Genomic DNA, 23,562 nt, shown 5'->3' on the forward strand with positions numbered 1-23,562 from the left:
AATATTGAATCTGTTCAATTTTATCGTCTATTTACTTTTTTATAATTTTAAATCCCCCCCCCCCCCCCTCTCCTCCCCGGCTTCTAACTTCATTTCGTTTTTTTTTTAATTGTCGCTTGAATGAAGAAATCTGATCGGTCTGACTTTTCCAAATATTCCCCACGACTCTTTTCTTTTACGAATTTGAATTTTCGCATCGTTTCAATCGTCGTAATAAAAAATGAATGAATATTCTTTAAAAAAATGTATAATAATATACATATCAAGACAAAAGTTAAAAATAAATCTCGTAGAATGAAAATTCTGATTTCGTGACTAAACTCTAGAAAAGAAAGAGAAGGCTCGTGTAAGAAAAAAACGGCTATACAATTGAAGTTTATCTTTAAAAAATATATTTACATCCATTTTATTTTAATTTAAGAAAAAGAAAATATAAAAATCAACCGTTTTTTTATCCACTCATCATAGTTGGTTTTTGTCTATAAATAATCCAACATTCTTTCTTTTCTTCTTCATTATTCTTCAATATCTTTCTTCAAAATCACAAAAAATGGAATTATTTATGAAAAGCTCTTCTCTTTGGGGTTTAGAAATTTATTTATTTTGCTTCTTTATAGTTTTATCAAACATTAATAAGGTGTTTGCTTCTCATAATATTTTTTTGGACTTGCAATCTTCAAGTGCTATTAGTGTCAAGAATGTTCATAGAACTGGTTTTCATTTTCAACCTCCTAAATATTGGATTAATGGTATGTTCATCTTTCATTTTTTTACTGACGTACGTTAAATTTAACATTAGCAATGCGGTTTATTACTTAAATTCGAGTTTGTATATATGACTTTGCTTCCGTAGATATATATATATATATATATATATATATATATATACATGGAATACATCTATTGACTTGGTATAAATATGAGTACGAATAAATTAATTGATGGTGCAATTTTATTAAGATTAATATTGCATTATATAGGTGATAAAACTTCAGAAAAAAACGATTACTTTTATATTGAGAAGTTCAAATGTTGTTGTTTCTTTTATTGTTACATTTTTAAAAAATAATTTTTTTTACTGATCTTTATAGCTACATATATATAAGATTGATCATTCTTGATATTTCAAAATTATGTATACATACACACACCTACATAATTATGTGGTTCATTTGTGTTAGTTTTCTTTTATTCACTATTCAGTACTCATTTTGAAGTTTAATTCATTTAAATTTGCGTTAAAATGTTTCACTTTTGGAGGTAAAACCACTCTTGACCAATTATAAACAACTCGATTCTCAAAATTTAAATTCGAAATTAGATTAATAATAATCATGGCAAGACAACTACAAGGCTAAGGTTTTCGATAAGAATGTGCAAAAGAGAAAAAGAAACATGAAATATATGAAAAGGTTCTTTTAACCTAAGATTTTGGCCATCGAATTAAGGTGAAAATTAATTTGTTGGAGGCACCCTTTATATTCCCCATGGCATTTTCTTCTCCCTTATATTTTTCCTTCTAAATTATTATTAAGTATTGACATATAGTGACATTTCATACTCCTATATTGTGTACATTTAATATGTAGGTCTTATATTAATTAGAACTTGCCAAACATATTGTCTCTTATAAAGTTGACTCCCCCCAACCCCCAACCCCACCCCACCCTAAAAAAATTACCTCATCAATTTCGTTTTTCATGTGACACAATTTTCTTATTTAATTTGTTATCTAAAGAATGACTATTTTCTATATTTAAAATTACACTTATCGTTCTACATGATATAAATGTTTATATAGTCACAATAAATCTCATGACATGTTTCAGATCATAATTTTCAAACATTTTTTACTTTATTTTTTAAATTACGTATTAAATCAAAGTACGCCATATAAATTAAAATGATTCAACTAATTAGTCATTTTTGTATTTCCTACATTTCTGTGTTTTCTCACCTTTGATTTGTTAATTACTATAGTATTTGATTATTTCTTAATTATTGATTAATTATGTAATGCATTCTATTTTCTTCACTAATCTTTTATTTTTTTAAAAATTCTTTTGTTCATATATGGTCTCTATCCATGGATGCTTTTCAAATATACAAAGACCCTAATGGTGAGTTAGATTATTATTTTTTATTTATTCTTCCTAAATATACTATATATACACACAACTTATCAATAACTCAATTATATTATTGACTTTCATTTTATTTTTCAACAGCACCAATGTATTATAATGGAGTATATCATTTATTCTATCAATACAATCCAAAAGGATCAGTATGGGGCAATATTGTTTGGGCTCATTCAGTCTCAAAAGACTTGATAAATTGGATCCATTTAGAACCCGCAATTTATCCATCTAAAAAATTTGACAAATATGGTGCTTGGTCCGGGTCAGCAACTATTCTACCTAATAACAAACCTGTTATCTTATACACCGGAGTAGTAGATTCCCATGATTCTCAGGTTCAGAATTATGCAATCCCGGCTAACTTGTCTGATCCATTTCTTCGTAAATGGATCAAACCTAATAACAACCCGTTGATTGTACCTGACAATAGCATCAACAAAACCAAATTTCGTGATCCAACAACCGCATGGATGGGCCAAGATGGGCTTTGGAGAATTGTAATAGGAAGTATGAGAAAACATAGTGGGATGGCATTATTGTATAGAAGTAGAGACTTCATTAAATGGGCCAAAGCCCAACATCCACTTCATTCATCTCCTCATACGGGAAATTGGGAATGTCCTGATTTTTTTCCTGTATCATTAAAAAATACTAATGGCTTAGATTCATCGTATCGCGGAAAAAATGTCAAACATGTCCTTAAGAATAGCCTTGATGTTAATAGGTTTGATTATTACACTATTGGTATGTATGACACCAAAAAAGATAGGTACATTCCTGATAACAATTCTATCGATGGTTCGAAGGGATTGAGGCTTGACTATGGGAATTTCTATGCATCTAAATCATTTTATGACCCTATGAAGAATCGAAGAATTGTATGGGGTTGGACAAATGAATCAGATGTTTTACCTGACGATGAAATTAAGAAAGGATGGGCTGGAATTCAAGCTATTCCGCGTAAAGTATGGCTCAACCCTAGTGGTAAACAATTGATTCAATGGCCTATTGAAGAATTAGAAACATTAAGAAAGCAAAAGATTCAATTGAACAACAAGAAGTTGAGCAAGGGAGAAATGTTTGAAGTTAAAGGAATCTCAGCATCACAGGTTTTAATTTTTCCTTATTAAACTATTGTCTTTTAAATATCCCAACTAAAAGTAATTTTAATTAGTAGACAATGTATAATCAATGTATAACTATTATATCAATTGCATATGATAGGTCTATATATAGTAGATTAATTATACACTTGTTATATGTATATCGGTGATAATTATAAATTGTTGCAATTGAATGAGTGAAATATTTTTGGTTAGTCGGAAAAAAAAAAGTCATTTTATAGACTAGGGCTAAATAAACTTGTGCGTTAGCTTTTTCTCATCTTACATTTCTTCGATTGCAGGCTGATATTGAAGTGTCGTTCTCTTTTTCAAGTTTGAACAAGGCCGAACAATTTGATCCTAAATGGGCCGACCTTTATGCCCAAGATGTTTGTGCCATTAAGGGTTCGACTATCCAAGGTGGGCTTGGACCATTTGGGCTTGCGACATTAGCTTCTAAGAACTTGGAAGAATACACACCTGTTTTCTTTCGAGTGTTTAAGGCTCAAAAGAATTATAAGGTTCTCATGTGCTCAGATGCTAGAAGGTTTGTTTCTTCAATTGAATTAGTTGTAATGATCATAGTTTACATAGTTAACTCAATATAGGAGCACAAAATTTGAGTAAATCAAGAATTATAATGACCCGACTTTGATATCATGATAAGAAATACATCTACTTATCGATTGTTTATTAGTGTCATTAAAAAACTCTAACCTTGTTTAGTTTCTTTATTAATGAGCAGATCTACCATGAGACAAAATGAAGCAATGTACAAGCCCTCATTTGCTGGATATGTAGATGTAGATTTAGTAGACATGAAGAAGTTATCTCTTAGGAGTTTGGTAAGTTTGCTTTCATCATTTTTTTTATTTTTTTATAATTTATTTGATCAAGCTTTTAAGATTCGATTATTTTGAAGAGTAACGATTTGTGTTTGATTAATCAGTTTGTATCATATGTATATTTTTCAGATTGATAACTCAGTAGTGGAGAGTTTTGGTGCTGGTGGCAAAACATGCATAACATCGAGGGTGTATCCAACATTAGCGATTCATAATAATGCACATTTATTTGTCTTCAATAATGGATCTGAGACAATCACAATTGAGACTCTTAATGCTTGGAGCATGGATGTACCTAAGATGCACTAAATATTTTCAAAAAAAAGGAATTATGTCTAAAGAGACAAAGATTGTGTCAAATTTAACAGTAGATGATGTCCTCAAGAATCCTCTATAATTGTCTCTTAATTTATTTTGGTGAATTTAGAAGGCAAAGAGTGTGTATATGGACTTATCTTGTACCATATATATACTAAGAAAGAAATTTGTTAGCTTTCCTTTTTGTTTTGTTACACAATCAAATGTGTGGTCTTATGTAGAACTAATATTTGGTAATATTAGGCAAGTTGTTATGTGACTTATTTTATTCAAATATAATAAGAAGTTCAAAGAGAAGAGTACAAGTAAGCAGAGGTGAATCCAGAATTTGAAGAGTATAGTTGCATCAATATTATCTTAATTTAAACATTAGCAAAAATGTTAATGATGGCTAACGAATAATTTATTTAATGGTCATGAGTTAGAATCCCCCTATTTAGCAATTTTTCTATTATAAATAAACTCTTTAACTTTGTAATAAAAAGAGTAAAAAATGGGTTGTTGGCCGAAATCGACTCTAGGTCGTAGGGGTGGACTCCCTTACTTCCAACAATGGGCCAGATCAATGCCTTCTAAAGGTGCACTCTTTTTTATATTCTCTATTTTTACTAGTTTCTCAAGATACATGTAGATCCGCCTCTGCAAGTAAGTGAAAGGACAAATTTTTACCTTACTAATTCTATTGAGGCACCAAATTCCTATTAACAAGTATGTAAAATATGAGAAGACGAAAGAACTAAATAAGTTATAATTATTGTATAATTTACAACACGCTCTATGATAATATTACAAATACAAATATCGAATATTTAATTAATGACGAACTATAAAAGCAAAGAAGGAAGAGGAGTGATGAGCCTAAAAAAAATCACAAATGAAAAAATTAAATACAGTAGATGGCCAAAATAGAGTAACTTGACGAAGTTGATACTTCCATTCATTGTCTAATCTGTTCAAAAACACTTGATAGTTAACTTTTAATTTTAAGAGATGCACAATATCGTTTCTTATTATTCTTTTAGGGCTTTTCACCCTAGGGATATTGTATATATGATCCAATTTCACATCATATATAAACAATGTGGAAAAAAACTTATATAATTTTCAAGGTAACAAGAAATCATGTTTTTGTGATGCCTTCGTGGAAACTACTTCCTCAATCGTAATAAAGAACAACATTTCAAGTGGTGACTCAAAAAATTCGTCATAACCGGTGATAACCTTTGTGGCGAGTTAGTCGCCACTAGACATTATTTGTGATCATGACTTCTTTTCTTTTTCATCTTTTTTAAAGACAAATTTACCCATTTATCTTATTTTTGTGAATTGAAAAATCCCAAATTTTGCATTATTTTTCGAATTCCTTTTTTTTTTAACACACTCAAAAGTCAAAACATTAAAGAACGGAATAGCAAATTAAATGGCAAAAGACTTGTTCTAACAAAAAAAAATTAGTAAAACAGACTCATGAAATGTAACAATAACCAACAAATTATCCAAAATTTTAGATAAATATTATCCAAACAAATAAAAAATAATCATCCAATCCATTTAATTTATTTTTAAAAAAAACCTAAATTACCTCTCCATCTTTCACTCAAAAACAAATTCTACCCATTTTTTTCACTATAAATACTCTTCATAATTTTCATTTATTCTTCATTCCCAAGTTTCTTTCTCCCTATCCAAAAAAAATATAAAAAAAATTATTTAGATTAATTACCACTATCTGTCAAAGCCCAATTATTGAAAAAAAAAAAAACTATGGATTATTCATCTAATTCTCGTTGGGCTTTGCCAGTTATCTTAGTTTGCTTTTTTATAGTTTTATTATCCAATAATGTTGTTTTTGCTTCTCACAAAGTTTTTATTCACTTGCAATCTCAAAATGCTGTAAATGTTCAAACTGTTCATAGAACTGGTTACCACTTTCAGCCAGAAAAACATTGGATCAATGGTATGTATACGCGTTTTTTCTTCTTTATATGTGTCAAAAAAAATAAATTTTTTGGTCGAAAATGTGTTTAATTTAGATTTGTCACTAATAAATAACCGTTATGTTAATATCTCAATAGATGCATGACATATATTAGTACGATTTTCTTCTTTCGTTGTTTCTCATATTATTTAATCTTTACTAATCATTTTTTTTTTTTTGATGATCTCTCTGGATGCCTTCAAAACATACAATAGATCCCAATGGTAAGTCAAATATATTATATTTTTTAACTTTATTTTATTTTTATTATATAATTTCCTTATTATGTTATTGTTTTTCATATTTTGAACAGCACCAATGTATTTCAATGGAGTTTACCATCTATTCTACCAATACAACCCAAACGGGTCAGTATGGGGCAATATTGTTTGGGCTCATTCAGTTTCAAAGGACTTAATCAATTGGATCAATTTAGAACCCGCAATTTACCCATCTAAACCATTTGATCAATTCGGTACGTGGTCTGGATCTGCAACTATTCTACCTGGTAACAAACCTGTTATCTTGTACACTGGAATAGTAGATGCTAACCAAACTCAAGTTCAAAACTACGCGATTCCAGCTAACTTATCTGATCCTTATCTCCGTGAATGGATCAAGCCTGATAATAATCCATTGATTGTAGCTGATGATAGTATCAACAAGACCAAATTTCGTGATCCAACAACTGCATGGATGGGTAAAGATGGACATTGGAGAATTGTGATGGGAAGTTTGAGAAAACATAGTAGGGGTTTAGCAATAATGTATAGAAGCAAAGATTTCATGAAATGGGTTAAGGCTAAACACCCACTTCACTCAACTAATGGTACTGGAAATTGGGAATGTCCTGATTTTTTCCCTGTTGCATTGAAAGGAACTAATGGGATAGATCAATATGGTGAAGAATATAAATATGTGCTTAAGAATAGTATGGATCTTACTCGATTTGAGTACTATACTCTTGGTAAGTACGATACAAAAAAAGATAGGTATGTTCCAGATGTTGGTTCCATTGATAGTTGGAAGGGATTAAGATTCGATTATGGTAATTTCTATGCATCAAAGACTTTCTATGATACTAGCAAAAACCGAAGGGTTATTTGGGGTTGGTCTAATGAATCAGATATATTCCCTGAAGATGATAATGCGAAAGGATGGGCTGGAATTCAATTGATCCCACGTAAAGTATGGCTTGACCCAAGTGGTAAACAATTGATTCAATGGCCTGTTGAAGAATTAGAAACCCTAAGAACCCAAAAGGTTCAATTGAGTAACAAAAAGTTGAACAATGGTGAAAAGATTGAAGTTACAGGAATCACACCTGCACAGGTATATATAAACTTTTTTTAAAAAATTTATTTATTATTATTTAATAATGTTTAAAATTTATGAAAAATATGACAGGCAGATGTTGAAGTGACATTCTCTTTTGCAAGTTTGGATAAAGCAGAGTCATTTGATTCTAGTTGGACTGATATGTATGCACAAGATGTTTGTGGACTCAAAGGTGCAGATGTACAAGGAGGGCTTGGGCCATTTGGTCTTGCTACATTGGCTACTGAAAACTTAGAAGAAAACACACCTGTTTTCTTCCGAGTTTTCAAAGCACAACAAAATTACAAGGTTCTTTTGTGTTCTGACGCTAAAAGGTACATATTGAATTTGACTTGTTGGTAACGTTTTCGATAGTATTATATTTGAGAAATTGACAAATCTTTTGTTTATGTTTGATAGGTCAACTCTTAAGTTCAATGAAACAATGTACAAAGTTTCATTTGCTGGATTTGTGGATGTTGATTTGGCAGACAAGAAATTGTCACTCAGAAGCTTGGTAACTTTTCTTTCATCGTTAATCAAAAATCTATCTCACATTCCAAAACGAAAATAATTCTGACTATTGAAACTCTTTTTTGTAGATTGATAATTCAGTTATAGAAAGTTTTGGTGCTGGTGGAAAGACATGTATAACATCGAGGGTTTATCCAACATTAGCGATTAATGAGAAGGCACATTTATTTGCGTTCAACAACGGAACTGAGCCAATCACAATTGAGACTTTGGATGCATGGAGTATGGGCAAAGCTAAGATACAATATTAAAAAAGGAATTAGGAGAAAGGAACTATGGAAAAGGGGGGAAATATGAGATTTTGATGGACATAAGAGTTTGTTATTTTGATATTTCAACTCTATTTTTGTTTATCAAATTAGATAGATATCCCTTGAGTCAAAAAAATAATGTATATAGATTTATCCTCTATTTTCAATTTATAAGAATAATGCTATGTTTTTGCTTTCAAAATAATTGTTCTTTTATTGTTTTGTTCAATCGCATATTTATCTTATTTAGATATGAAGAATGAAGTAAATGTTTATGGTGGAAACTCTATTATTAAAGAGAATCGCAAAATAAGTTCATAAAAAAGCCAATACAGAAACTTAACTCTTAAAGCAATTTAAGATACTAAAACGAAAATACGAACCAAAACATTTGTATTATACCTTTCAATGTTTGAAAATAATTAAATTTAAATCTATTATTTTATTCTTAATATTTTTATACCAACAAAAATGTCAACTAATAACAAAAAGTTTTTCAATGAAAGGGAATAATTGGTTAAAACTTATCTGAAACTCTCTCAATAGTTTCAGATAATAATATGATGTGCATTGGGTATTTCCTGAATAATCAACGTATTTTTCATCTTTCGTTTCTCGAGAGCCAAATTAAAATGTAACCAACTGTTTTCTATCATTTCGTTCAATTGTTTTCTCTATCTTTTCGTTCAATTGTTGGCATCTCACACCTTTTTTTTATTATGGACAGATCACAATCCCCTTGTCCTTGAATTAAGGTTGTAAAGATTCAAACTCTCACGTATCAATTCAAACTCTGTCACATGATCAAACTAACCGAGTTAAGATATGGTAAATTTCTCTCTTATATCTTAACCAAGACTCAACTTGATAAAAGAATTGCAAAATAACTTGTTGATAAAAGTAAATTTTCAACACTTTGTATCTTACTTTTTCTATAATAGAATGTATATATAGTTCAATATTTGGTTACATCAACTTCCATCATATATTTCAACTACATTTCAAAGGGTGAAAAGACAAATGTGAATAGTAACATATATGATCATTACACTTCAATCGATTTGTTATAAAATCCATAAAGAATTATCGATGCCAAGAGTCCCCCTGCAAGAAGGCATTTTTCACGTCTAATTGATACAATGACCATGATCTCTGTATAGCCAAGGAAAGTAAGATTCCAAACCACACACTTCCTCAAATTAGTGCCTTGTCATAGGGCATCATAGTTATAATCCAAAATATTGTCAAAGCACTTTCTCAATAACATAGACCATTAAATGTATCAATAAAATTAACTCATCATTGCATTTGAGTTTACTAAAAATGAAACACAATTTATAACAGATTCAAGTGGATCAAACTAAAATAAATTGTATAACAATAACAAGCTCAAATGGACCAAATTTTTATTTGATAAATTGTATTCAACAAAAGTAAGTACAATTAGTGATTTACATGTCATTCTACCAATACATTGAGTCACCAACGCGCCGTGTAAGAACGTCAAGATAGACTGTAACGAGCTATACTTGATATTCATGTCGACTAGCTTAGCTGACCAAGACTTGAACTGTGGAGTACTCCAAATGTTTCATGAAACAGTAGACGAAGAACGATGGGCAAACAGTGATTCTGGAAAGTGGTAAAAGCTACAAAACACGGTCAAAACTGAATGAATGAGTTGGTAAATCTACAAAACATAATTAACAAAGTAACAGGAATTGGCATCTCCAATTTGAGATCAAGAAAGCAAACAAATTGAAAAAAAAAAATGAAAGAAAAGAAAGGAAATAAAATTGGAACAAGTTTGGTAAGTCAGAATACATTAGCATAAATATTGGAGCTCATAGAGTCATTTGCTGACTCTTGCATAGAGTAATTTCCTCCTCCTTACCATTGACAAGCTGGAAATGAAACTCTGAAACATAAAGAAGCAGAACAAAAGAAAAAAAGAAATCAACTTTGTGATGAATGGACACAAAAAACTGATTTGTTGCTCAGACAAACTAAACATGTTGCATCGGCTGTGTGTCGGAACAAAGAAGTAAGATGATGTGGAAACAAAGGTTCTTGAATTGAGTTGGCAAGTCAGAATATCAATAAGCCTCAGAAGTTTTAGCTCATTGGGAATACACCCCTGGCACATCTAATAGACTCATCATTCTTGCCATAAATTGAATAGCCAAAGTGTACAAGTACATCACCTACACACACACAATAACCCAGGGAGAAAGAAAGAGTGGAAACAAATACATTATGAATACACAATGTCAAAAGTGAAAGGTCAGAATATCAATAAGCGGTTAGTGTAAAGATTCAACAGGGAGTTCTCCCTTCACACAATAGATATTCATCATTCCTATATCTGCCTAAAACAACTAAAAATGTCAAAACAACAACCAAATTATATATTTGATAATAATTTACATTGAAATTCTCAAATTTCTGTTAGTACTGGCTAATAATAAGCTTATATAGTCATAGCTAGGTTCAAACACATTAAAGGGATCAATCTATACCATGTAAATCAAAAACATAAAAGAGTAAATCACAAAGGCAAGTCAGAATATCAATAAGCCTCGATGATTGAGCTCATAGAGGAATTCACCCCTCGCACATCTAATTGTTTTTCATCATGCTTGCCATAACAAAGGGTAAATATAGACACCTCAACTAGAGTCACTTAAAGTGGCTTTGGTTCTGTAATTCCATAAGAAAAAGGTAGAACCTACAAGGGATGTGACCCCACAAAAAGTATATACTATATCCTGATATGTAACTTCAAATAAGGGCTAAATAAGAAAACCAATCTAACATAAACAATTTGACAAATCTGTACAAATTCTATAATGAAGCAAATTTGGAGATCACAAATTTCAAAAGTTCAATATATTCCTATTGATTAAAATGATAAGTACTTTAAGAAGGCAAGTCAGAATATCAATAAGCCTCGATGATTGAGCTCATAGAGGTATACACCACTCGCACATCTAATAGTTTATCATCATTCTTGCCATAGCAAAGTAATGTTATGAATAAATGTAGAAATATAATGTAAACCACATCTCAATTAGGGAGATTCAAAGCATCTATTTGTTTGAACAAATGGCACCTTACATTTTTAACTTTGTGACAAATTTTTCAAACACACAAATGCATAATTAAGACCACAAGTTTCTACAACTGAAAATTTGTCTTAGAACAACAAATGGAAAGTGCTACATTAAGGCAAGTCAGAATATCAATAAGCCTCGATGGTAGAGCTCACAGAGGAATTCACCACTCGCACATCTAATTGTTTTTCATCATTCTTGACATAACAAACAACAAATTTAATAATAGAACTAGAAAGAAAATGTACACACCACAACAACAAAAGCTCTACAGAAACCAATAGGATTATATAATCTCATATGATTAAGATAGAAACAAGGAGCATAAGCCCAAAATTGGCACAATAATCATATAAGATGGCACCTTTCTCATTTCAAAACAATTTAAATTCATATCGGACTTTTATGAGCAAAAGTTCAAAGGACTTCTTTTTTTCCTAAATTGAAATGAAAGTAGTTCTTAAAGACAAGTCAGAATATCAATATGCCTCGATGTTTGAGCTCAAAGAGGAATTCACCCCTCGCACATCTAATTGTTTCCAATCATTCTTGCCATAACAAACAAAGCAATTACTAAAAAAAACTTGCTTGAAATATAATGTAACACCACACCTCAACAAGAGCTATTCAAACCGTCTTCAGTTCTGCAATGCCAAAATATCGATCATTCCTAAATCATAAACCAACTCAACTAGAGCATTCAATTATTATAACCTTAGACAAACATTTAGAACAACACAAATGAATTAAGCTAATTTGAGGCCATGAGCTTCAAAAGTCTGCATTACATTATTAAAATAGGTCCGAAATTAAAATAGAAAGTACTTCATAAAGGCAAGTCAGAATATCAATATGCCTCGATGTTTCAGCTCATAGAGGAATTCACCCCTCGCACATCTAATTGTTTCCAATCATTCTTGCCATAATAAATAAATTTACTTAAAAAACCTGCTTGCAATATAATCTACACACTGCCTCAACAAGAGCTATTCAAGGTGTATTTGTTTCCATAATACCATGACACTTCAAAATTTCAAAACAAATCAACTAGAACATTCCATTTTAACCATAGTGACAAACATTAGCAACCAAACAAATTGTATAAACTAATTTGAGACAACAAACTTCAAAACGTCACACTAGAATTCCTATATTGAAATGGAAAGTACTTCATATAGGCAAGTCAGAATATCAATAAGCCTCGATGATTGAGCTCATAGAGGAATTCACCTCTCACACATCTAATTTTGTTTTCATCACTCTTGCCAAAAGAACAAGCAAATTTAATAAAACAAAAATTACAACATAATGTAGCCCCACCTCAACCAGAGCCATTCAAAAGTATATTTGGTTCTATAATCCCAATTGGGAAAAACAGAACCAAAAAAAGGGATATGACTCATAAAATTAGGAAAGGCAAGAGGAGACTCACTAAAGGAAAACCCTAAAGAGAATCTCCAGCATATAACACACCTTTCATATATACAATTGTACATACAAAAGAGTATGTAAATATACAATTACTATAGCGCAGCTATGACTCAAAACGCTTCCATGGAGCATAATGGAAGGCGATCTTAAGGGCGGCGCAGAACAAATCAAATTAATCTATACACAATCAAATCTATTCCAAAAGAGATAGACTTCGCTATATAGCTCCAATCTTCCAAAAACGTTGTAACATAATCCAAAAATCACATCTTTTAGAGAAATCAATACATACCCAACAGCATTTTGGTCAATCATATCAAAATTTCGTTTTTTTTTTTTGTTTTTTAAGAAAAGTATGAAATTTACCAGTCACGATAATCAACTGCAACAGAAAAAACACAGCTGACTAAGTTGAGAATGGCAAATAATTATAGGGTATTATAACTTCCACTGTAGCAAACTAAATTGTTGCATAAGAGGTTTCAGTTATAAACCCATTAAAACATGAAATTAAAAGAGGAAAAACACAATAACAAGAAGAAATTCAATTCATAAACGAATAGAGAAGAAACTCACATTGATTCAGCTATATTGGGGGTTGATCCCCAAATTGTTGAAGTGAAAAATAGAGATTTATAGACTCAGCAATTAGGGTTTTAGCAGAGGATTAATGGGCCAAAGAGTAAATGGACCTGAACATTGCTATGTCCTGGAGGATGAAGTTGGTTGGGCCGAATAGGTATGTATAGGCCCAAATTGAAGATTCATTTGTTGCAAAAAAAAGTACTAATGTAGGTAAGAGTTGTTTTTATTAGTCTTAATAGGACTTTCTAATTTTCGAATTTGATATTAAAAGGTACATTTTTATGTAAAACGTATCATGTTTTAAAAATTATTTTAGGATCACTTGGTATATGGGATAAGGATAACCATGCGAGTAAAAAATATGGGATTAGCTTTATTTCATGTGTAATTTGAAATATCAGTTAATCTCTAGATTATTTTATTTCATTATTTGTACTAAAATTGTCTGATTACTATCTCATATTATAGATGGAAAGGATCGTTTAATTGGGTACACTAAAATATAAGTAGTGAAATAAATAGTCACATAATTGACTAATACAGAATAAAATGATCCCACTGAAGTATATAGATTAGCCACATATGAAGTATATAAAGTTGGACTCTTTACAACGCTAATATCACAAGTTTGAAGTCAGCTTTTTAAATGCCGAACTTTAAACCTCAAATTAGATTAAAAATTTCAACTATTCTAATCAAGTCTTAAAATAGTTATTTAATCACTTCCTCCTAACAAGTATAACCATAATGAAATTTCATTTCTTGCATAAACTAAAGTACTCATTCAATTTGTAATTTAAGTTACATAACATTATATCAGTAACCACGCTTTCAGTTTCCTTTTGAAGAATCATGCATCTTTTAAAAGCACTTGATGAAATAAAGCTTTTTAAACAAAACAGACTTGTAAGATAAACAAAATCAGTATAAATTTATCCAACAAACAGCCTACATAAACCAAATTTAAGAGAATTTCACTATCTCGAAAAGCTGACCAACTCAAAATGAAGGTGGTTTCGAAACCAAAAGTGCTCAACTACAAAGTGTTCAGAAATCAAATGTAAATAGATATCGAAAGCTGCATTTTCGACAACAATATTTCCTCCAACTTGCAACATGCTGCAGAAAAGAAAGTTTTCACAGCCTCCTTCCCCTTCTACCACCCTTTCTGCGAGTACTATCGGTAGGAATTGGAGTAACATCCTCTGCAAAATATATAGGAAGAATTACTTAAAAGTAATGACATAACAATGATACAACAGCATTTACAGAGCATAATACAATACTAATGCAACAGACAATTATCTTTTCTTTATTAGTAGTATTGCAACAAATATTTGTACCTATACGTCCAATTTTCATGCCAGAACGAGCCAAAGCTCTAAGAGCAGACTGGGCACCAGGACCAGGAGTCTTGGTTTTGTTGCCTCCTGTAGCTCGGAGCTTAATGTGAAGAGCATTAATTCCAAGTTCCTGTAAATCAAAAGTTAATAAATAATATTTTAAAAGATTAACAAGAGATGACGAGATCTAGTGAAATCAGACCAAAGGGATAAAGATGGAAGGATCCGAGAGCTTCAGTCTTGAATAAACATAGTGTAGCTATATTAAGACTCCGAATAAATGGCATAGCATGGAATTCATTTACAATACTTCTGACCGCCATTCAAAAACCTTGACGCTTCAATAGAATCTGAAGTAAACATATTTTCCATAGTTCATGCACTACCAGCCATTATGTAATTGTTAGTGGTAGAAGTGTCTGAAAATTGAAGGTGCACACATCACTTCAGAATGGAATCTTCTACAACAAAGCCTAATTAGATACAAACCGGTGACATAAAATCTACGGGTCTCTACAAATATGTTCAATGGAATAACATATATTCCAATCAATTATACACACAAATTTGTTATCGTTAAGCAAAAGTGAGATGCATCAGGCATATGAAACCCAAAAACAATCTTACGGACCATCTACATCCTAGCAAGAAACATAGATAGGAGTAAAGGCCATCATGTACATTATAAGATCTTTGAATGTCTAGTCGGCAGAAATTATTAGCTTTAGCACACATTCAGAAAAATCTTCAACTAGAAGGGAGGTATCAGAAGATCCAAAAGGTCTTAAATTTCGTAACTGCTAATTTTTTTCAAAGCAACACTCTACACTTATAGAAGAGCTATCTAATTTGGCACCTATATTACTGGTCAATGCAGGAAAGGAAACATCAATCCTTGCACCAACATGGAATACAACATCCAAGATAACTAAAAATTACATCAATACCCAGTGAAATTAGAATAGTGACACTTTTTTCACAAATGAAATCTAATATTCAATCTCTGTAAATCAGCCAGTACCATCTAGGCCAAAAGTCCTCATTTTCTTCGTTCGTACATAAATGGTTTATATTGATATAGACCTGAACTACACAACTTCATATCTGATGGATTTAACTAACAGTTAAGTAGATTTAAAGAAATAGACTTTATCAGAAACCAAACAAGACACTACCTTGCATCGCTGTGACACATCCTGAGCTGCAAGCATAGCAGCATATGGAGAAGACTCATCTCTGTCAGCCTTCACCTTCATTCCACCTGCAAACATGATGTATAACAAATTGAGATGAAAGCCTTCACCATACCAATACTACACCAACAACTATGACTAAACTCCACACTAGAACCATTTCATTCTAATGCTAATAATCTGTTGTCTAGGACAGCTTAGAGTTCCCTAACCCCTAGGGATACTCCACATTTTCTAGCACTAACATTCACCTATGCTGAAAAAATATAAATGCCTAGCAAATAGGGAAAATAACAACAGGATGCTAGATCCTGGAAGAAACTCATCTATATATATACATACATAACCAATGTTCGCATCGAAAGCAACAATTATACCACTACCAGCTAATCGGCAACTACAAGGACAATAATGATACACTCAAAAGTATAAAACTATTGTTACTATAACGCATACCAGTAATGCGAACCATAGTTTCTCTTCCAGATAAATCAGTAACGTGCTGCATTCATCACATAAACTAAGATTCAGTAAAACATCCAAATAACAAAGCCAATTCTACATTTCTACATCCAATTTTCAAAAACCATAACTCACTCACAATGAATGTATCATTGAACGATGCAAAAATGTGTGCAACACCGAACACCAATTCACCTTCCCTCGTTGCTGGTCCAAGTGTAACAGTCTCTTCCTTAGGCTCCCTGGTCTTTCTCCTCGACTACAAACAAACAATTTCATCCAACATACAACTATTCAATTGAAATTTTCGAATCAAACTAAATATAATCGACATAAACAGCAAATAACTTCGAATCTTCAGTAATGAAATGGAAATTTCAGTAAGAGAAATGGTACCATGGTTCCGGCTGAGCTTGGTAGTGAGAAAGTTCAGAGATACTCAGCAGCTTGAAGAAACCCTAATTTGCAGTGGAAGCTCACAAAAATGGCTGCCGCTGTTTATATATTAGGGTTTGGGGATGAGCTTTTTTCTGATAATAACGATAATTACCCCTATTGTTCTGCTTTGACTATAAGTGGCCCCTCTAGTTTGAGTGAAAGTTTATTCCTACCCGTCTTATTGTTTTATTGGTAAGTTTTATCCTCCGTTATACTAATCGATCGGTTTTACTCTCATCAATAATAAGCTCAATAAATAAACCCCTTGATGGTTTCCTCCGATCAGGTACAAGTATTGAATTTCAAATGGATCACCAATACCTAAGTTTTGGTCATCTTCCTTCTGTAACTTAAAGTAGAATTTTTCCACACTCGGAGCTTGTTTCAAATTAATGAGTACACGACACATATTTTTGTGTTATATACGTACTGATTATTAAATTATAATTGATTGATAAACATTCTCATTTTTCAATCATGAAAAATTTGTATGAATTGAGTCATTGTAAATAAACATTAAGGTGTGGGAATAAGATTTAGTGTGAATAATTTGTCTTGTTTTTTGTTATTACGTAAAAAGAAACTAAACTTGCTATTTAATTTGTTAAATATACTTTTTCTATTATAATTTATGTAACATAGTTTGAATAACATAAAATCTAAGAAATAAACTAGGCTTTTGATTTATAATATATTAGAGTACCATTTTTGTATTATAATCTTGTTAAAATATATGATCTTAAACATATCATTATATGTGTATGACTATAAAAGTTGAGAGAAATTTAAAATGTTATGTTAATTATTCTCAAATATATATATAGAAATATGTCTGTTAAATCTTTGCTTTAACATATATAGTAAAGATTGTGGTGCTTTGAGATAATTTTTGCTTCCTGTCACTTTCTTTTTTCGCCTAAAATTATTATAGCATTCAGACAAATTTGCGTGCATCTCAACTAATTTTGTGATATATTTACTATCTCCTATCAATATAAATATTGAGTTATACTGTCTATCAAAACTTAGACAAATAAAAAAAAACCACCTAATATATTTGTTTAAAAAGTTATAGTAAATAGTATAGAAGAAAAACAAGATTAGAAATTAAGTTTTAAAAATGGGGAAAAAATTTATTGACAGCTGTGGGATTTGAACCCACGCCCTTTCGGACCAGAGCCTAAATCTGGCGCCTTAGACCACTCGGCCAAACTGTCTTATGTGTATTAATTTGAATAATATATCGATAATTTAATTACTCTTAACATATTGTTTTCAACTTATGCACTAATCGTAATTCTTAAAAAATCCAACAATAATAATGACATGAGTCGAGATTAAACGAAGAAATAAGAATACATATAGCCAACTATAACATGTTTGAAAGGTGTAATACATGGTGTTATTAGTTACTCATAAAAAGATGAACAATGGCGTAGCCACATATACCTAAGGTGGCCAAACGAACACCCTTCGTCAAAAAATTATACTATGTATATAGAAAATTGTACGAAGTATATAGGTCGAAAATTCTTTTTCATTCATATATATAAATCTTTGACAAATACCCTTAACAAAATTTCTAACTCCGTCATTGTTAGATAGATGAGGAGTTATCATCTTCATAACCAAAGGATCTGGCCATAACAAGGATATACTATATATAACTATGCTTATAACAAAGCAAAATGACCAATTATTTTTTGTATGAATATAAGTTACAAAATGAAAATTTGTTCTAATCAAATGGATCTATTCGAAGGTCATGTTCACTTGCCATCACCATTCCAGTGCACAAACATGTAGGACACATTACCTAGACAAAAAATATCATAATATGAAACAAAAGCCATTAGCATATATACGTATACGTTAAGCGAAAGTTGTCGTAACATGTAATGAGAGATGCATGCGCGGATTTGTGACTGAATATTTACTACGGAAAGATATGTAATGAAATTGTGACATGTATCTATCAATTGCTCTTTTGTGAATGAAGGAGGAACTCGTTTCATAGGTAGCAACTAGCGAGGATAGGAAGAAAGGGTTTAATGAAGGTGGTTGTTGAGGCACCCGAGGTTGTGGCTTAGTGGTCAATGAAGTAGTTGAGAACTTAGGTCGAATCCCAGCAGAGACGAAAACACTAGGTGATTCTTTCCAGCTTTGATAGATAGAGTTACCTGGTATCTGTTGTTGGTGAGAGGTGGTTGGTATCCCGTGGAATTAGTCGCAAGGTGCACCAAAGTTGGCCCGGACACCACGGTCATAAGATAAATGAATAAAAAGAAGGTAGTTGTTGAGGATTTTATTCTAACTACAGGGAACGGCCTCATTTTGGTGATGCTCGAATATTGGACGAATTGCGACAACACAAATATTGTTTTTTCTTGTAGAGTAAGCTTGGATGATATGAAGAATAAGTTTATGATGTAACAGAATAATTACTACTTTTGGACTGATATAAAAAGACTGTTAAGTGCATGAAGTTAGGAGATGATCATGTTTCATACCTTTCCCGTCCCGGAGCAATTTGCACATCTTTTAAGAGTTGGTGCACGCAACGATTGATAAGAACCATTCACTGAAATCGGTTCAGTATAAAGGCATTTACCGCTTGCTGAACAGCGTGCACATGCCAAGTACCCTACACCAAATCAAATGACCATGAAATGAGATTATGGTCACGTTTGACGATTAATCTAGTACCATGAACTCAAATAATCAAAAAAGTTATCAACTATTACTCAAGAGTTCAATAGTGTAGACATTGTGCAATGATATGTAATAAGTTTCACATGGACATACCACTTCCATAGCAATATTTGCACATTTTCTTCTCTTGTTGGACTACATTGTTAGCTTCTATTAGCATGAGGGCTGAGATGACTCCCACTGCCCCGCCTGAAAAGGACGCCACTATGGGGTCGACCTGGCTGAGAAGAAGAGAAAAAGAAGTCGATTCTCAAAGTCTGACGATGTAAGTGGTCTTTTATCTTTTGTTATCCTCCTTTTGATCAATGCAGTGAACAACTTTGTACAATTCAACGATGTACGTAAGGAAAAATTGAGCAACCTTTTCTATATCTGAAATGTAGTTCAGGTTGCAGTCTACGTACCTCAATTGCATAGGCAAATGCATGTTCCGTATGAAATCTTCGTATGAGGTGCCTCCTAAACCTAATTTCAGCTCAAGCTGCAATGTCAAAGAGTTACAGTAGTCCAAAGGCTTCGTAACTCAATAGTCAATAATACACAAATAAATCACGTCATAGTTCCGTTATGCATAATTCAGAACCAGAATAAGGATAAGGAAAGGTGCAAGGAAAGAATTGAGTTTATGAGCTTACTATCGGTGCAAGTAATCCACCGAAGACCATAATCCCAGCTATAAATGAAAAGCTTGTTAGATAAAGCTGCTTCAGTGTCTTTGGAGTCTGATACAAACAAAAAATGCACCAAGTTACTTCTAAAGGAGTAAACTTGAAGAAACTAAGTTAAAGGATAAGTTTCACAAAATGCCAATTGACAAACAAAACAGAATATGTCGGTTTCATATATTTAAGTCAATTAGGCAAGCTTCCAGATATCTCAACTCAAAAGTGTTGCAGCAGTGACGATGCTTGCCAAGATTTACATCTATTTGTTCTCAATGCTAAGCTAGCTAAAAACATGTCTCCTTCCAAAGTAAGAAAGGCTGCTAATTATAGCAAACCTTTGACTGTGAACGCAGTTATTATTGTATATTAACTTGAGGTCATTGTAGGAACTCATAAACTTTGAATCCCCGATCCGCTATGTCTGTCAAATAGCATACTTTGACAAACCAAAACATGAACAGATGACTTTCCCGAAACAGAGATTTTTGTTTTTAACTGGATGTATAAAACCTCCTAAACCAATTGAATCCCTAGTATACTTCAGTTGTTTACTAGAGGACTCGGCAAATTACCATGTTAGGAAGAAACGGTATCGTTGATGGGATATCTGGCATCTCATTTTCATATTCACCAGTCTCACCTCTAGTGTTAGAGTTCTTTAACCTTTGTTGTATTCTTAGCCTACGTACCTGAAAAATTAATCCGAAATTTAAGAAGCTATTTGAGAGTACAATCCTTAGGAAATAATAAGTTGTTCCTTCAGTTCCTTAGAGAATGTTAGAACTTGAGAAAACTCACCTCTTCCATAAGGAGGAAAATTTTGTTGCGCCTGCTCCTAATGTTATCTTGGATTTCTTGAAACTGCATCTGACCAAAATCTTGAACGGTCTCCGGTCCTTCAATGATGCAGAAATTACTAAATCAAACATGGACCAACATTAGTTAACTTCAAAAGAACACAAGCTTTTAGATTATGAGTCCAAAAACAGCAAGCAATATACAATCAATCAAAGCTTATATGAGTCCAACACGAGCTTATGTTGTCTTGGACTTCTTGAAACTGCATCTGACCAAAATCTCGTATGGTCACTGGTCCGTAAGTGATATAGAAATCATCATACAAACATGGACCAACATTAGTTAACTTAAAAAATGCAAGCTTATAGATTAGGAGTCCAAAAATAGCAATCAATATAAACTCAATAAACCACTCCTCAATATTAAAGAAGTTGGTCTTAGCTATATGAATCTTGTGTATCCGTTCTGCTCTACGTGTGTCCCAACATCCAAACGAGTTCAGTATGCAGACAGTTCATACTAGTTAGAAACTATTTTTACGCTGGCCTTCAACCTACACCACCCCTACTCAATGACCCTGACTTGAGACATTCTATACTCTAAAAAGTTTCCACTAGCCATAAAACAGAGTTATCAGTCCAAAAACATCATTTTAAAGAACTTCATTGTAGAAAAATACTTCATAATAATCTCCTTCACCTCACCAAGCTTAACTATCCAACTTGAGTAAAACAATACCATTCAGTAAAGGTAAAAATTTCTGGACCAAATCTCCAGTAAGAACCAAAAAGGATGTTAACCAGATGCTAAACTTACAAACTTCTTAACATATATACAGTTCTCCCATATCAATATTTCAGCCGTATACATGATCATACTATACTGTCGAATGAGGATTAATCTGCCTCAAATCCAAATGAGTCGAGTATTTCGAGAACTCATCATAGTTAGTAACTATTTTTTTGCTGGCCTTCAACCTATAAACACTCTTCATTTACCCAAACTAAAGACGGCTATGCTACCAAATTCACATACAGCCGAGTAACGAGCCCCCCAAAAAACATCCTTCTAGAAAAGCTATATGTAGCAAACTACTTTGTAATGATCTTTTTTCAATCACTTACCTTAACAATCAGAACTTCAAGCAAAACCATGAAATAAGAAAAAAAAAATCTTTGAAACCAGATAGTAAAGTTACAAACTTTTTAAATATGGATACAGTTTTTCAGTTATATACATGGACATATTAAACTGTCAAAGGAGTATTTTTCCATGACTTCTTCACTCCTGCTATTTCTATTTTTGAGCCAAGGATCTATCGGAAACAACCTCTCTACCTCCCAAGTTTGTAAGAAGTGCATACACTCTACCCTCCTCGGACTCCACTTGTGGGATTACACTGATATGTTTTTTTTGTCGAGCCTCGAAGAAGGAGACCAAAGAATTCACCTTTACCAAACTCAACAAACCAAAACTTACCCAATATCTCAAACCAAACATAATCATCAAGGGCAAATCAGCACTAAAAATACCAAATTCAAATAAAGGGAACTTCTATCCAAATTCACAAGTTACAGTTTCCATATCAATATTTCAGGCATATACAGTCATATATTATACAGTAAAATGAAGGTTAATCTACCTGAAATCCAAAGAATTCCCCTTTACCAAACTCAACAAACTAAAAACTATCCAATAACTCACACCAAGAATAATCATTAAGGGCAAATAATCACCACACCACCAAAATATAAAACTAAAATAAATGGAAAATTATCAAGAATTTTGAAAACCCAACCTTGTATTATTATCTCCAGATGATTGAACAGAATCAGAGCCCTTTTTAGATGAAGAAGAACAAACAAGCTGTGTTCTTGATGTGTATTTCAATAAAGATTGGTTCTTTGGAGTTGAACTCAAAGAGGAGCTAAGAAAAACATGGGTCTTTGAGGAATCAAGCTTAGAAGTGTGTATTAATGGATGAAAGCAAAAAAAGATAGAACCCATCTTCACCCTTTTGAGAAAAATATGGTTTTTTGGAGGATTATACTGAGAATCAAAGTTTTTACAAGAGGAATGGATGATGCCAAAGTTCAAAATGCTGACCTAAGCCAACTTGCTTTAGGATGTTACTTTCTTAAAGATTAGGTAGTTAAGAGTATTTATTTGGTAAATGACGATGACATAATACATAAACATGACTCTTAACTTCACATTAACAGATAACTATGATCTTTAATTTTGATTGTGCATAAGTAGATACTTAAACTTGTATAAAATTGAATAAGTAAACACTCATGTTCTACATGACATAATACACGTAGGACACAAAATT

At 32.1% G+C, this 23,562-nt stretch overlaps 4 protein-coding genes and 8 non-coding genes across 12 annotated transcripts; 2 read left to right on the forward strand and 10 right to left on the reverse strand.

Moving 5' to 3' along the window:
- The first annotated feature begins 520 nt into the window (after positions 1-520).
- LOC125824173 (beta-fructofuranosidase, insoluble isoenzyme 1-like) lies at positions 521-4,585 on the forward strand. Its single transcript, XM_049503537.1, has 6 exons — positions 521-749; positions 2,112-2,120; positions 2,229-3,250; positions 3,547-3,791; positions 3,990-4,089; positions 4,219-4,585. The coding sequence occupies exons 1-6, from the start codon at positions 551-553 to the stop codon at positions 4,396-4,398; spliced, it is 1,755 nt and encodes a 584-aa protein (XP_049359494.1). The 5' UTR covers positions 521-550; the 3' UTR covers positions 4,399-4,585.
- A 1,586-nt stretch (positions 4,586-6,171) lies between these two features.
- LOC125824359 (beta-fructofuranosidase, insoluble isoenzyme 1-like) lies at positions 6,172-8,683 on the forward strand. Its single transcript, XM_049503730.1, has 6 exons — positions 6,172-6,364; positions 6,601-6,609; positions 6,699-7,717; positions 7,793-8,037; positions 8,123-8,219; positions 8,305-8,683. Exons 1-6 carry the CDS (start codon positions 6,172-6,174, stop codon positions 8,485-8,487), a joined length of 1,746 nt encoding a protein of 581 aa, XP_049359687.1. The 3' UTR covers positions 8,488-8,683.
- A 1,882-nt stretch (positions 8,684-10,565) lies between these two features.
- LOC125827038 (small nucleolar RNA Z266) lies at positions 10,566-10,660 on the reverse strand. Its single transcript, XR_007442961.1, has one exon. It is a non-coding gene; the product is annotated as a small nucleolar RNA Z266 (small nucleolar RNA).
- Positions 10,661-11,038: 378 nt separating this feature from the next.
- On the reverse strand, positions 11,039-11,135 carry LOC125827071 (small nucleolar RNA Z266). Its single transcript, XR_007442967.1, has one exon. It is a non-coding gene; the product is annotated as a small nucleolar RNA Z266 (small nucleolar RNA).
- Positions 11,136-11,409: 274 nt separating this feature from the next.
- Positions 11,410-11,506, reverse strand: LOC125827051 (small nucleolar RNA Z266). Its single transcript, XR_007442963.1, has one exon. It is a non-coding gene; the product is annotated as a small nucleolar RNA Z266 (small nucleolar RNA).
- Positions 11,507-11,710: 204 nt separating this feature from the next.
- On the reverse strand, positions 11,711-11,807 carry LOC125827044 (small nucleolar RNA Z266). The gene has a single exon (XR_007442962.1). It is a non-coding gene; the product is annotated as a small nucleolar RNA Z266 (small nucleolar RNA).
- A 254-nt stretch (positions 11,808-12,061) lies between these two features.
- LOC125827065 (small nucleolar RNA Z266) lies at positions 12,062-12,158 on the reverse strand. The gene has a single exon (XR_007442966.1). It is a non-coding gene; the product is annotated as a small nucleolar RNA Z266 (small nucleolar RNA).
- Positions 12,159-12,429: 271 nt separating this feature from the next.
- On the reverse strand, positions 12,430-12,526 carry LOC125827058 (small nucleolar RNA Z266). Its single transcript, XR_007442964.1, has one exon. It is a non-coding gene; the product is annotated as a small nucleolar RNA Z266 (small nucleolar RNA).
- Positions 12,527-12,773: 247 nt separating this feature from the next.
- Positions 12,774-12,871, reverse strand: LOC125827076 (small nucleolar RNA Z266). Its single transcript, XR_007442968.1, has one exon. It is a non-coding gene; the product is annotated as a small nucleolar RNA Z266 (small nucleolar RNA).
- A 1,741-nt stretch (positions 12,872-14,612) lies between these two features.
- On the reverse strand, positions 14,613-17,147 carry LOC125824327 (40S ribosomal protein S14-2). The gene is made up of 6 exons (XM_049503680.1): positions 17,011-17,147; positions 16,754-16,873; positions 16,609-16,654; positions 16,135-16,220; positions 14,960-15,089; positions 14,613-14,821 (listed from the first exon to the last, which is right to left on the reverse strand). The coding sequence occupies exons 1-6, from the start codon at positions 17,011-17,013 to the stop codon at positions 14,754-14,756; spliced, it is 453 nt and encodes a 150-aa protein (XP_049359637.1). The 5' UTR covers positions 17,014-17,147; the 3' UTR covers positions 14,613-14,753.
- A 1,042-nt stretch (positions 17,148-18,189) lies between these two features.
- On the reverse strand, positions 18,190-18,269 carry TRNAL-UAG (transfer RNA leucine (anticodon UAG)). Its single transcript has one exon. It is a non-coding gene; the product is annotated as a tRNA-Leu (tRNA).
- A 446-nt stretch (positions 18,270-18,715) lies between these two features.
- On the reverse strand, positions 18,716-23,246 carry LOC125824388 (protein ORANGE-LIKE, chloroplastic). Its single transcript, XM_049503761.1, has 8 exons — positions 23,026-23,246; positions 21,228-21,345; positions 21,002-21,118; positions 20,400-20,486; positions 20,169-20,245; positions 19,858-19,985; positions 19,563-19,696; positions 18,716-18,868 (listed from the first exon to the last, which is right to left on the reverse strand). Exons 1-8 carry the CDS (start codon positions 23,232-23,234, stop codon positions 18,791-18,793), a joined length of 948 nt encoding a protein of 315 aa, XP_049359718.1. The 5' UTR covers positions 23,235-23,246; the 3' UTR covers positions 18,716-18,790.
- Between the last annotated feature and the right edge of the window lie 316 nt (positions 23,247-23,562).

Source organism: Solanum verrucosum, unplaced genomic scaffold, assembly GCF_900185275.1.
Source record: "Solanum verrucosum unplaced genomic scaffold, falcon-dt-bn FXZP01000125.1, whole genome shotgun sequence".
Taxonomy (NCBI): Eukaryota; Viridiplantae; Streptophyta; class Magnoliopsida; order Solanales; family Solanaceae; genus Solanum; species Solanum verrucosum.

Excerpts from the sequence above, each read along its gene's own strand:
- LOC125824173 (XM_049503537.1), top strand. The coding sequence starts at position 551 with ATGGAATTATTTATGAAAAGCTCTTCTCTTTGGGGTTTAGAAATTTAT. Across the intron at positions 3,792-3,989 it reads ATGTGCTCAGATGCTAGAAG|ATCTACCATGAGACAAAATG; the intron begins GTTTGTTTCTTC and ends ATTAATGAGCAG. Across the intron at positions 4,090-4,218 it reads AGTTATCTCTTAGGAGTTTG|ATTGATAACTCAGTAGTGGA; the intron begins GTAAGTTTGCTT and ends TATATTTTTCAG.
- LOC125824359 (XM_049503730.1), top strand. The coding sequence starts at position 6,172 with ATGGATTATTCATCTAATTCTCGTTGGGCTTTGCCAGTTATCTTAGTT. Across the intron at positions 7,718-7,792 it reads CAGGAATCACACCTGCACAG|GCAGATGTTGAAGTGACATT; the intron begins GTATATATAAAC and ends AAAATATGACAG. Across the intron at positions 8,220-8,304 it reads AATTGTCACTCAGAAGCTTG|ATTGATAATTCAGTTATAGA; the intron begins GTAACTTTTCTT and ends TCTTTTTTGTAG.
- LOC125824327 (XM_049503680.1), bottom strand. Across the intron at positions 16,221-16,608 it reads AACTATGGTTCGCATTACTG|GTGGAATGAAGGTGAAGGCT; the intron begins GTATGCGTTATA and ends TCATGTTTGCAG. Across the intron at positions 14,822-14,959 it reads CATGAAAATTGGACGTATAG|AGGATGTTACTCCAATTCCT; the intron begins GTACAAATATTT and ends TATATTTTGCAG.
- LOC125824388 (XM_049503761.1), bottom strand. The coding sequence starts at position 23,234 with ATGGGTTCTATCTTTTTTTGCTTTCATCCATTAATACACACTTCTAAG. Across the intron at positions 20,487-21,001 it reads TACCGTTTCTTCCTAACATG|ACTCCAAAGACACTGAAGCA; the intron begins GTAATTTGCCGA and ends TGTTTGTATCAG. Across the intron at positions 19,986-20,168 it reads CATTTGCCTATGCAATTGAG|CCAGGTCGACCCCATAGTGG; the intron begins GTACGTAGACTG and ends TCTTCTTCTCAG.